Source organism: Gopherus flavomarginatus, chromosome 6 (assembly GCF_025201925.1).
Source record: "Gopherus flavomarginatus isolate rGopFla2 chromosome 6, rGopFla2.mat.asm, whole genome shotgun sequence".
Lineage (NCBI taxonomy): Eukaryota > Metazoa > Chordata > Testudines > Testudinidae > Gopherus > Gopherus flavomarginatus.
In genome coordinates, this window is record NC_066622.1 from 108,188,286 (window position 1) to 108,200,813 (window position 12,528).

At 37.3% G+C, this 12,528-nt stretch overlaps 1 protein-coding gene across 8 annotated transcripts in view; it reads right to left on the reverse strand.

Moving 5' to 3' along the window:
• Positions 1-12,528, reverse strand: part of EXOC6 (exocyst complex component 6) — a 195,186-nt gene that overhangs the window by 42,968 nt on the left and 139,690 nt on the right. For all 8 annotated transcript variants that reach the window (XM_050959380.1, XM_050959382.1, XM_050959381.1 and 5 more), the window contains one exon: positions 7,338-7,479. In XM_050959380.1, the coding sequence (XP_050815337.1) occupies positions 7,338-7,479 (142 nt within the window). The remainder of the gene's footprint in view (positions 1-7,337; positions 7,480-12,528) is intronic.

The following is a 12,528-nucleotide window of genomic DNA, read 5'->3' on the forward strand; positions in this document are numbered from 1 at the left end:
TTTTGCTGCAAGTCTTATTCTATTTTAATAAATATATTTAAATGGTTTCAAATGCTGTGGATCTAAACATACTTTCAGGTATAGTTTTTAATTTCAAAAAGCAATTTTAGTTCCAGTCACCTTAGATAGGAAACATTTCTACTTATATTTAACAGTATAAATTACCAAATAATGTTAGCAATGACAGTCGTTTTAGAACATTAAATACATATACATCTGATTATATATTATTAGTGGTGGGCACACATCTAACGTGTTTGTAAGTCAGAAAATCCAAAAGTTTGAACGCTTTCCTGAAGCTTTTTATGTGTTCTTGCGAGTCTCCACTAGAACCAGTGCTCAGTCTCTTCTAGCAATCTCCCTTCCCCAAACAAACTCCTGCTACTCGTACCCACTGCACTGCAGGGAAAGACCCAAACAGCCTGCCCCTGCTACAGCTTGTGAGTTTTATTTTTGGGAGGTGACTGAAATACCCCATTTCCCTCCAGGGTATTCGTATTCTGGCACAAGCAGGAGGATTTCTCTGTGGCTTTTCTGCAATAGGCCTCAGTGGTCCCTCTTATAATGATAATCAGAAAAAAAACCTGGGAAACCCTGAAGTTGTCTCATTCATACTAGCTGCAGATTACCACAGATATAAAAGACACAGTATGATATATAGGGAATAAAATAACTACTTCAGTTCCAATAAGAACACCTGCAAAACCTCCACCCATCCAGTGAATCAAATCCAAAACTTTTAAAAAGTTGGGAAAGGTTGATTAAGTTCCCCAACCCCCAACCTCCCCAAAAAATTTCTCCTGGAGCCGAGCAGTCACAATATGCTTTCTTTAACATTCTTCTTTCTTTTCACACCCTTGTCTCCTTGGAAATGGGCAGGCCTGGCAACATAATTTCCTCTTTTAGACTCAGAGGAAGTTCATCTTGAAGCAGCCAGGTAATCTGCTCCTTCTGTTCTCTGGCATCAGGAGCAAGTAACCTCGCTGCTGAGCCCTGCTGATCTGCCTCTTTAAAATGTAAATCAGTATGGATCCTCAAAATGCAATGTAGGATTGTGAAACCTCAGCGCATGCCATAAGAGCTCTTCCTCCATTCCCACAAGAACTACTAGTCCCTGTAACAAGTTTTATGACTTGTTATGAAACAAGAATTTAACTGCATTTGCCAATTGGATTCTTGGCTCTTAAAAAGATGGAGTTTTGACCTTTAAAGTATTTGGGGAAAGCGTTGGGTGTGCTTTTGATTCAATTAATTATTCCAGTTGACATATTCAAAGAATTTGTCCCTCGTTTTATGACTAACAAAACTTCAGTCTCAAGGGAGGTTAATACAGAATCTTCTTCAAACACTAAATTCATTAACAATTTTTTTAAGGAAACCAAATTTTTGCCACTGTTATTTCCATCTCCTATTTATATAATATACTACTTTTAAACCTGACAGAATAAAAAAAAAGTATCATTAAAATCCGAACAAATGTCTAGATACCGGAATGTTGCTAAGGCTTAAAATAATTAAAATGGCTATTTAGAAGCACTGAACTTTCTGCATTACACCTGAAAACTGTCAAATTCAGAATGCATCTGATATACCCTCCACTTCTGGGTCAGTAAAATATCAAATCCATTTATCAAATATAGTAGGAAGCTACCTGCCATTTGTGAATTATTTGCACATCCCGAGTGCTAATGGAAATGTCACTGTCATAGCCATTAATCCAAAAATGTCAAAGAATAAAGCTGGATGAGGGCGATGAGCAAGAACATAAATCACAGCCAGCACAGTGATGCCTGGAATGTGACTGTGACAGACCTTATGAATGAATCTCCAACAACAAAGCAATCTCTGGGCAGACTTTGGTGCCTATCCCTTATTCTGCACATTATAAGATGGTATTTTTTGTAACATACGTATTCAGCAAACATTACATAAACTCTTATTTATCTGTAGCTAAACACTTCAAAGGAAATATATTTGATCAAATATATTTGCAGAGAAATTGTTATAGTTTACATTAAAAACAGTGCAGAAAGAGTCAAAATATTACCAACAGTTATATATATATTAAAAAAATGCTACAAGGCCCCTGGGGTTGTCCATTATAGTTAAGCATGAAAACAGTTTCCATAAAATTATTACTTCCCCAGTCGCTCACTTCGTCCCTCTCTCACACAACTTTCAGAAACATTCACATTTTGTTCTGAAATTTTCCATGCTTAGTCTCTGCTATATGCTAAATTAATTTTTTGGGGAAACTTAGATCATCATCCTTTTGGTTCATTTTAAGATATGGGAAAATTAAAAATCAGATTTCTCACTGTAAAAACATTCTAACCTCATGTTTTTGAGCAGGACGATAGCAAAAAGGCTAGAACTTGTAGAGACACAGTCCTGATGAAAAACAAAATCCTTCAGTTGGTTAGGAAAAAGTAAACAATAAAATTCTATGTGACTGAGAAGTCGCTTAGAGCATTCTCACTAGAAAGCTGCTAAGATTATAGCAGTTTACTGGAACTCTGCCTTCTCTGCAGGGCCAGCTCTAGCCATTTCGCCGCCCCAAGCAAGGCGGCACGCCATGGGGGGGCGCTCTGCCGCTCGCTGGTCCCGGGGCTCCGGTGGACCTCCCGCAGGCATGCCTGCGGAAGCTCCATCGAGCCACGGGACCAGCGGACCCTCTGCAGGTACGCCTGCGGGAGATCCACTGGAGCCGCCTGCCACCCTCCCAGCAACCGGCAGAGCACCCCTTGCAGGATGCTGCCCCAAGCACGCGCTTGGCGCGCTGGGGCCTGGAGCCGGCCCTGCTTCTCTGTGACATTGTGGCACACTCTCCCTGTATGGTCTGAGGAGGGAGGGGCTGCTGCTGGGATAATATTCAGGAGGTGGACTATAAAAGTCTCTTTGAAACATATAATGAAATCTAAAAAAGAGGCTAATAAAACCATGGACACGGAAGATTCTTTCAGTTGATTTAATTTCATTTCTAGTAATAGAGAAAATGTAAGTTAATTATCCTGAGGAAAAGTTGGAAAAGGAAAAGCATTCCCTCTCAACCTAACAGAGGGCAGAAAACCCACATTCAGGATTAGATTTTGGGTCTCAAGCAATGAACAAGTCATTATGTTGTGCAAGTATCTAAGAGAAAAAGTAACACTACATCACTGCTTCAGCCAACCCCACGGCATTTGAGCAATGAGCAATATGGCAGTGGCTCTGGAGTTCCTACTAAATCTGTCTTTATATTCAGGCACAACTTTTTAGGAAGGAAGGGAGTGGGAAGTTAATGTGGTACACATGGTCAAGTATCACTTTTACACATACATGCTGAGTCTTATAGTGATAAATCACATAAATATCCGGCTGTAAACAGCATATCCTCAAAGATTCTGCCAGGAAATGAATAACTAACTATCTCAGGAAGGGATGGAGGGGAAGAATTTTTTCAAAGAATTAAATAAAACTCTAACATATTTACACATAGAAAACATATGTATTAATTGTATAAGAATTATAGGTAGAGCTGTTAGCAATGCCTGGGCTGTAGTTAAGGTTGCCTAACACTTTTCATTATTCATTATTGTGCCAGAGACACAATCTGATCCCTGGTTCCCCCTTGCTTGAGAGAAGGGAGGAGAAGAGAAGCAAATGGGAGTAATTTGTGCCAGTTCTGTAGATGGACCAGATTACCTCCTCTGCACCAGCTCAGCTGTGAAGGCTGGTGGAGTTTGGGGGCTGACAAAGGCTCTGCCCACCCTCTGTCCTTGCCCACCTATTCTCTGCCTGCCTTTGCAGGATGGGGATTAGAAACTGTCATAACAGAGGATGGATGGGCCAAACCTGAGTGGTGCTACAATCTTGTGTGCCAGGTTGCAAGGTGGCCAGGCCAATCCTGAGTAGCACTGTGACCCCAGGTGCTAGGCTGGAACATCCAGAGAGGGGAGCAGGGTCCAGTCCCATGGGACAGGAGCCACAGCTGTGGGGTGAATGCAAGGCAGCCTCTCTCCGCACCTCTCCCCCAACTCCCCGGTCAAGGCCTTCCACTCCACAGGATCAGAACCCACCCTCCACACAGGGCCCCCCTTCCCTCCCATTCCCTCACACCTCCCATAATAAAATGAAATAAACTTCCCCCAAAAATCAAACAAATAATCATAATTTAAAAAAAACAACAACACAAGGCTCTAATAATGAACATAACAAAACACTTTCTAGTAAGGTCTTTCCTCTCAGGAATATGAAATGTATCACAGTACAGTTCTGTTTATTCTAATGTATTCTCCTGAATGGTTGGAACTTCCAGTCTACTATATGTAATGGTTTCCCGGGCAACCTTTTCAGCCGTAGTAAATATCACTCTAGACATCATAAAATAGCCTCCAACTTCTGAATCATAAAACCATATACGTTACATTTTATTATCGACAGGGCTGGTGGCACCGTCTGTTATTAACATACATATTATAGACCTTGTTTTCAGTTTACAACTTTGCCAAACTTTTACTGTTTGGGCTAGATTTTTCCAAGTTGGAAAATACCTCCGGTTGATTTTTTATTATTATTATTATTATTATTATTATTATTTAAGTTTTAACCAAAATGGTTCGGCCATTTTTGAGAACAAGGCTAGGGAAAATAGGTTTTGACATTTAAAAAAAATTTGGTGACCTTTCCTTTGTAAAGCTCTAGTACCCCCAGGCTTTGGGGTAGGTATTTAAAATTTGGCATAGGGGCGTGTGTGTGTCAAGATGTGCATTTTGATGTTCCTATGAAAGTCTGCCCAAATTTAGCCAAGTAATAAGCCTTTGAAAAAAACTCAGTTTGCATGTTCTCTGCAAAGACTTCTTAAGAGATTAGCAAGCAAAATATCTAATGATTCCTTCTTCGGCTGCCTGACAGCTCCTAGTGTTGAGTAGGTTGGCATGCAACATCCCTAGAGAGCAACTGAACATTGCTCTAACCCTGCAACTGCTGCTGTCAACTGCTCTGGGCTGGGGTATAGGCTGACACCAGAACTGAGAGCATGGAGACTGTTTCTCCTGTGCTTCCGCCCCCAGGAGATGAAGCTGCCTGACTTGAATGCAGAAGAAACAAGAGCCGGACGATGGGAGAGGAAAAAGACTAGACTGGAACACAGAGCCTGGTGACACTGGGACTGAGAGGGGGAGGAGAGAAAGAGAAAGGAGGAGTGGGGGACTGGGACACATTGAGGAAGGAGACAGAGGTGGGGAAGGTGGGGACACTGAAACTGATTGGGCAAGGAGACTGGGAGCCCATGAGAGAAACAGGATTGAGAGTAGAAAACTTGAATGGGGAGACTGGGACTGGCTGGGCAAGGATACTGGGATTGGAACGAGAAGGCTAAGGAATGGAGACTGGCAGTGGGTAGGCAAGGAAAAATGAGGAGCCCTGGGTGGGAAGAGACCCAGGCCTGAGACAAAGACAGATTGTTGAAGATAGGGCAGAAGGGGTCAAGTTTAGGGGAACAGGCAGAAGAGCATGTGCCCACTAGAGCACATTCGCCTCCAGAATTTGGAATGGAATCCTAGTTTCCTGAGCCTCACCATTCTTCATCTGTTAGCAAAAATCTATGAAACCCACTGTCAAAGTGTGTTTTTTATCCTCCTCTACAGCTGGTCCACAGACAAAGACAACCTACCATTGCCATCAGTTACTCCATTAGCACATAAGGCAGAGGGATCAGCTGTGAAGCTGAAGGTTCTAAGCCTGCTGATGACCCATGTGGATGTCAACATGATGCTACATATTTGAATTTGTTTTTTCAGTTTGCCTTTTTTTTTTTTTACAAACCTCAGAAATGACACACAAAAACTATATTAAAAGAACATTATTAAGGTTGCAAAATCAAGCACTCAAAACTTAAGAAACGCCTGAATTAAGGTTGTCTGTGAAGCCTTAATTTGGTCCCCTTGTATGTATACATTAAGGTACAGTCTTTAACTACATGATTTCCACAGGCTCCCAGCCTCATTTAGCAAAGAGGATGGATCTAGTTTGTTGTCTGTATGACACCCACCTTGCTGCAGAAATTGAAAGGTGTGTAGTGAATGAGGCAGGGGGACTGTAGGAAGAGAAGGAATGGTCTCATGGTTAAGGCAGTTGAATGCTGACCTGGAGAACTGGATTCTATCCCTGCCTCTGACACAGAGTTCCTGTGTGATGCTGGGTAAGTCACTTAAACCAGCCTTTTCACAGGTGGTAATTAATTGAGTGTTTTTCATTTCCTAATAGTCCAACTTGAGACCCTGTGGTCTGATTTTCAGAACTGCTGAGTGCTCACAGCTGCAAATGAAGTCAGTGTGAGACATGCTTAAATATATAAAGTGCTGTCTAAAGCTAAGTACTCTGAAAGATCAGGCTCATGGAGTCTCAAGGACACCTAAGATGGCACCCAAGTTTGTGGGGACTTTTGACCTTACTCTTTCTACGCCTCGGCTCCCTATCTGTAAAATGGGAATAATATCCACTCATCACATAGGGATGTTGTGAAGATTAATTAATGTTTGTGAAGTACTCAGCTAAGTATAGTAATGAACACCACAGAAAGCATGTGAGGTAATTATTATTCTGTATTTACAGCAAGATTTCAATAGTAAATAAGGTAAATAAGGTTTGGGGTCACACATTGAACACTCAGACAAAATATTTAACAGCTGCTCATTAATTGAGCACCATCCATCTTGTGCATTGAATGAGGCAGGGCCTGTGGAAAAAATAGTATGTGATCATATAATTAAAGACTGTACCATAATGCAGATGCACAAGATGATTGAATTAAGGTTGCACAGGCAATCTCTATTCTGGCATTTCCTAAATTTTCAGTGGCTGACTATGAAACCTTAATGTACTTTTAACATAGTGTTTTGTGTGTAATTTTATGGTAGATTATAGCTTTGTATTACATAATTATTATTATGCTACTAGAAGACACAATAGAAGGACGATTCAATCTAAGCAATGCTTAGTTTCATTAAAAAGCTTTCCAGGTGCCTTGATATTCAGGGTCTTTATTTAAAACCATCTGTCAGCATTTTTGGATCCTAAATATTTAATACCCTTTAAAAAATTAAGATGTCATAAGTTAATAATTTCATTTAAGTAATTTAACTTCATTTGGAAAATTATTCTCACAGTTATCTACATAACCAAAAATGGTAGCACCCTTTAAAATATAGGTGAAATAAAAGCATAAGCAAAAGACAAAAATTTTGTATGCTATAGAAGAGGATCACTACCTGGCTTAGATTAAGAAATTTTTTTTAGTGTCATGGCAGTTATAATGAAACATACAAATACTGTAACATTGAGAATTTTCTACTTACATTCACACTGTATGACATCTAAGTTAAATTGCTGAACAGCTCCCATGCTTATCTGTTTTAACTCACTGTCCAATAGCATCTGCATTAGGGTTGTTGAAAGATGTTGGCAGGCTGACATGCAAGCTGTCTGGGCCACTTTTCCCTGTTAAAAAGGGTAACAAGTTGTAAGATAGCAAGCAAATTATATACTACCAGATAATGGCCTGTATTACTTTATTTTATATACACACACAAATTCTTAATACATACACTTAGACACTGAATGATTAATGAAAATTTATTTGATGCAATTTTATCAGTTTTGAATATAATTAAATCTTTAAGAGCATTAAACACAACCGAAATATGTATTAAGCACGAGTGGTAATTTTTCTGGACTCATAGACAAATCCAAATATTTTTCAAGAGTATAGACTGGAATTGTGTTATGAAAAATATTCATTGCTGAAATATGTTGTTAACCTTATGATGACATTTTTGAACACAATGAAAACTGGAATGGAAATTGACACATTGCGTATGTGTAACACCATAAAACAGACAAATACCTTTATAGAATCAAAACATTTGCTTTTACCTGGGTATTTTACCATAATAGCTCATTATTACAGAAATATTAAACTTGATTTCCAGCCCCAAAATTTGCTGCTTTCGAACTTCAAGCCTGTCTATACACTTTTAAAGTATTTGATAGGTCAAATAATGGTCCATGGAAACCAACTACTTACAAAATGAATAGCAGCCCTCTGCTGTACAAAACAGAAATAATTTTCTAATCACAATCCAGTTATTTACATTTTCTTTTCAATTTTTACAGAATCCTTCAAAAGAAATTATTTCCTATTGCAAGAGATTAATAAAACAAAGCACAATTTAGCTATGAACACACTAAACTATTTAATCAAATGTTAATTTAAAACCAAATATGAAAGTTGTAAAGATGACATTTCAAAACAATTATTCATTATGACTACCTCACAAGAGCTTTTACCCACAATGTTGCAATATTTAAAACATAGAAATCTTTGTGTTAAATTGTAATGTTTATGCTTTACTGAACTTCTGGTTTAATGTACCTTTAAATAAATGTGTTTTAATGTAATTATCTCAGTTCATGATATAATTTATTTTGAACGTATATCATATTTTTATAGAGGAGAAATGATTTAGTATATTTTGTGCAATACAAATAACTCTACCTTTTAAATTATTATCATAATTATAATTACAGGCCAAAAAATAATTAAGGCTATTTTTGAGAGGACAAAGAGACAGATTTTGCCCTTAGTTATGCAAGTACAACTCATTCATTTCAATGAGACCTGTATGCTTATGAATATCAGAGAGCAAAATCTGGCCCTAAATATTTTGCATTGCTTTCATAATTTACTGTTATAATTTAATTTATCAAAAGAATATACACATAATACAATGTATCACTTTGGAATTTCTTTGAACTTTTCCTGCTTTTGTTCATGGATATTACATTATGCACTCTGTTCTGATGTCAGACTGGAACTTCCAACAACTTTCACTAATATAACTTTAGCATTAGGACACCTTGAACTGTAAGGAGCTTCATATCTAAAATTAGATGTCAATTTCTTAGTTGAAAGCCTTAAAAAAGTAAAGCAGAAGCAAATAACATATTTGACCAGAACAGACGAACTGCCAACAAGGAATGTAAGAAACAATGCAAGAACAGCATGCTTAAAAGTCTCCCAAGCCCAATGGTAATTATATTGGGAGACATGCAGCTCTATTCCCCAAGCAAAACAACATCAATATGAATGGGGGGAAAAAAGGGGAGGAGGATAACCAATGGGCCACAATTCATTTAACTACAATGTAGTAGGTTTGAGATACTTAATGGAAATGTCATTTTGATTTAATGGAACAACTAGTGCATTTCAGTTTAATGTACTGCTCCATCAAATCAGCTCCATGTCCTATTTATGCTGCCACCATAATGTAATAACAGTATAAGCAGATTAATAGGTTGTCAAGAAAAAATTTAACATTAAATTTATTTTATATGCACACATAGCGCATATTCTTATAAACAAAAGATTCCATTTTACCTTTCTGATCAAGCTTCTGAACTTAATTGTTGTAAACTGGCATGTATCAATAGCACTGGAGCACAAGATAATGGTGACAATACAGAAATACATGATATGAAATAATTATGTTGGACTTTTTAAAATAAGTATCAATATATGTGCATTTAATGCTTATTTTAAATGACAAAATGTGAACATCCTAACATTTAAATTACTCCCAACTATGCACTTGAACTACAGGCTTATTGTTCTCATGTTACAGTCAAGGAGTGATAAGGGGGGAGTTTACTATACACAATTTACAACTATTCAGTGAGATCACTAGGTTTTTGTAAATCTAGGTTAAAAAAAAGTAAGGCTAAATCTATTAAACTTATCTGTAAACCACAAGAATCTGAGTTATTATTCTACTAAACTAATTTAAAATCCCTTATAGATTTACTTTGCATGTTCAGTATTTCCAAATTCAAAATGCACAGGGTTATAACACTTATTCATAAGAGGATAAAATAAAAATTCAAGTAAATTTTTTAGAAAATGTGAAACATTATTTCAAATTCATATCTGATAAATTAGGTCTGACTATATTCATACTCCAACTTATATCACGTAACAATTTGTCATCCCTATTTTCAATATTTTTCAAAATGGATGTTTTTAAACGTAAACTTACGGGTCCATGAATATTATCATAATGTACTACTACTTCAGAATAAAACGAGTTCAGTTAATTTCAAAGCATTCTTAATATTTAGCATTTATAAGTTTTGGGGTTTTTGAAGTTACTCTGTCAAGCAAGTAAATTAAATAAACATATCTGATGTCATGCATAAATTCAACAGTTTTATTGCATTCTACTATTGCAGACCTCTATGAAGTAACTACTGCCATCTCATCTTCACACGAGTTATAATTGCCGCTATCTACTAAGCATATTCTTTTACTCCACCAATGCAAATTTCAGGAAACAAGGACCCTATTCTATAAACAAAAACACCTGCTAAATTTTTTAAAAGGCAACTACTTTTACCAATCCTTTACATTTTGCTGAAATACAAGTTTGTAAAAAGAGAAAATCCTTAGACAAACTTCTTATATTTCAAAGGAGCTTGTAAAAAAGAATCTGCTGACATATTAAATCCTTTCTGTAGTACCCAAAAGCTTTTCTCTTAAGGACAATTGTTGTAAAGAGACATTTGGCTCCTAGGAAATTCCCAAAGGGTCAGCCATATGCATCCTTCCATGGCACCTTCACAGTATTGCTTTCTACATCCACGCTAGCTGTCTCAAAAGCAACTTTCGTCATTCACTAGGGTGTCAGTCAATATGATTTATGGACTGCATTCAACAAAGTCAAAGCATATAGAATGAGAAATATGACTACAATCTGCTAATTTGTTTTGTATTGAGCCACTTAAGAGTCAAAGACCTGATGTCAGACTAAGACCGGCAACACAATTAGCCAGCCGGTGACAGATTCATCCATCCTCCCTGCCAGGCAATGCCAATCAAAGACAGCATGAGGTGACATTTGGAGAAGTCAGTAAGAAAACCCATTCTCTAAGTAGCCTATGTGGGCTTCTGATTGACAGCTTTTGACTATAGCTTGTGGAACACCACCACCCTTTACCCAATAGTTCCTCACTGCAAGCTGTGAAATAAGGCTTTCACTGCCAATCACAAGAACAATAAAACAACACAAACTACCATCCCCAATGAAAAAGAAAATAAGAAAACTTGTCTGTTAAAATAAAAAAGTTAAGCTTCAAAATTTACTATATTAAAAGATATTAAGTAATTTTTAAACTTATTGAAACTGCAAGAAAACTAAAATACATATGCTTCAATAGTCACATTAATTATTAGTTTTAACAATTACAGTAACAAATCCAACTTTTGATAAACAGATGAAAAATTTATTTCTTAAAACAGTAGGAGAATTTTAAAAATACATCATTTCACTACTATTTACGTAATTCCTCCTTCCCAAGGGGTTGATCAAAATAAACATAAGATTCACATAGAGAAATAATTTGTAATTCTTTTTTCAGTAGTCTCAGTTTCCTCTAAAGCAGCAAAGGGTCTTAAACTTTGTACTAACAAAATACATGCATCACTGTTGAAAGAACTCCTCAACTATCTGATAGCCCATTTATTAGATTAAAAAAATCCGATTTATCCTTGTGAAACAAGTATTATCCACTCTTGTTTTCAAATTAATTTATCTCAGAACTTAAGCTGTAATATATCCTGAACTTTACAAATAAGGGCCCAAGACTGCATCTTTTATTCACAGAAGCCATCCCACTGACTTAATGAGACTACATATATATGGATTTTTAGGATGAGGACCTATGTTTTTATAGGTATAGTGCCATTATAAATCACAAAAGGAAGCTTATATAGGATATTTATGTGAGAAGAACCTGAAGATTAAAATAAACTCATACAGCCAAATCCTAGTAGCTTCTGCAAAGCAGAGGCAGCAGGAGCTTCATGACACACAAGGGCTGCACAGCTCCAAAAGACAATGCACCTCCATACCATTGCTTAAGAGATCTGAGCCTGATCCATTACAAATCACATAGGATTACTCCAACTCCAGCAGCAAGGTGTCAGTGGTGGTGTTGGGAGACATGCTGGCTCTTTCAACAGAACAGGAAGCTCATTACATGAACTCTCTACCTGCTCTACACCTCTCATATGTGCAGCTGAAGAAGATGCCCTTATCACACCACTTCTGTGACTCTGGATCAGTCAGCCCAGGGCACAGCTGGTTTGTGCGACCTGTTGAGGCTCACACTCCCTTACTGCCACATATCATGATTTAGTAAATTTATAGCACCTAAATGTATGATAGATGATTCACTGAAGAAAGAGAGCATTTCCATTCCAAAGAGTTCAACATTTACATGTGGCCTTTGGTTTTTATGTTAATTGGAGCTGACTGAATATTGTTTGCTTTTCTTGCCATTAAAAGAGAGGGTGGGTGTTAGAATGTAGATTAAAGAGGAAGCGAGAGTCCAGCACGGTGGACTACACACTACTTTTCTGCACCATGCAATGTCAGTTATAAGTCTGTCTGTGGTTTTCTGTGCAGGAAAAGGAAATGGGATCCTTTGAATGTA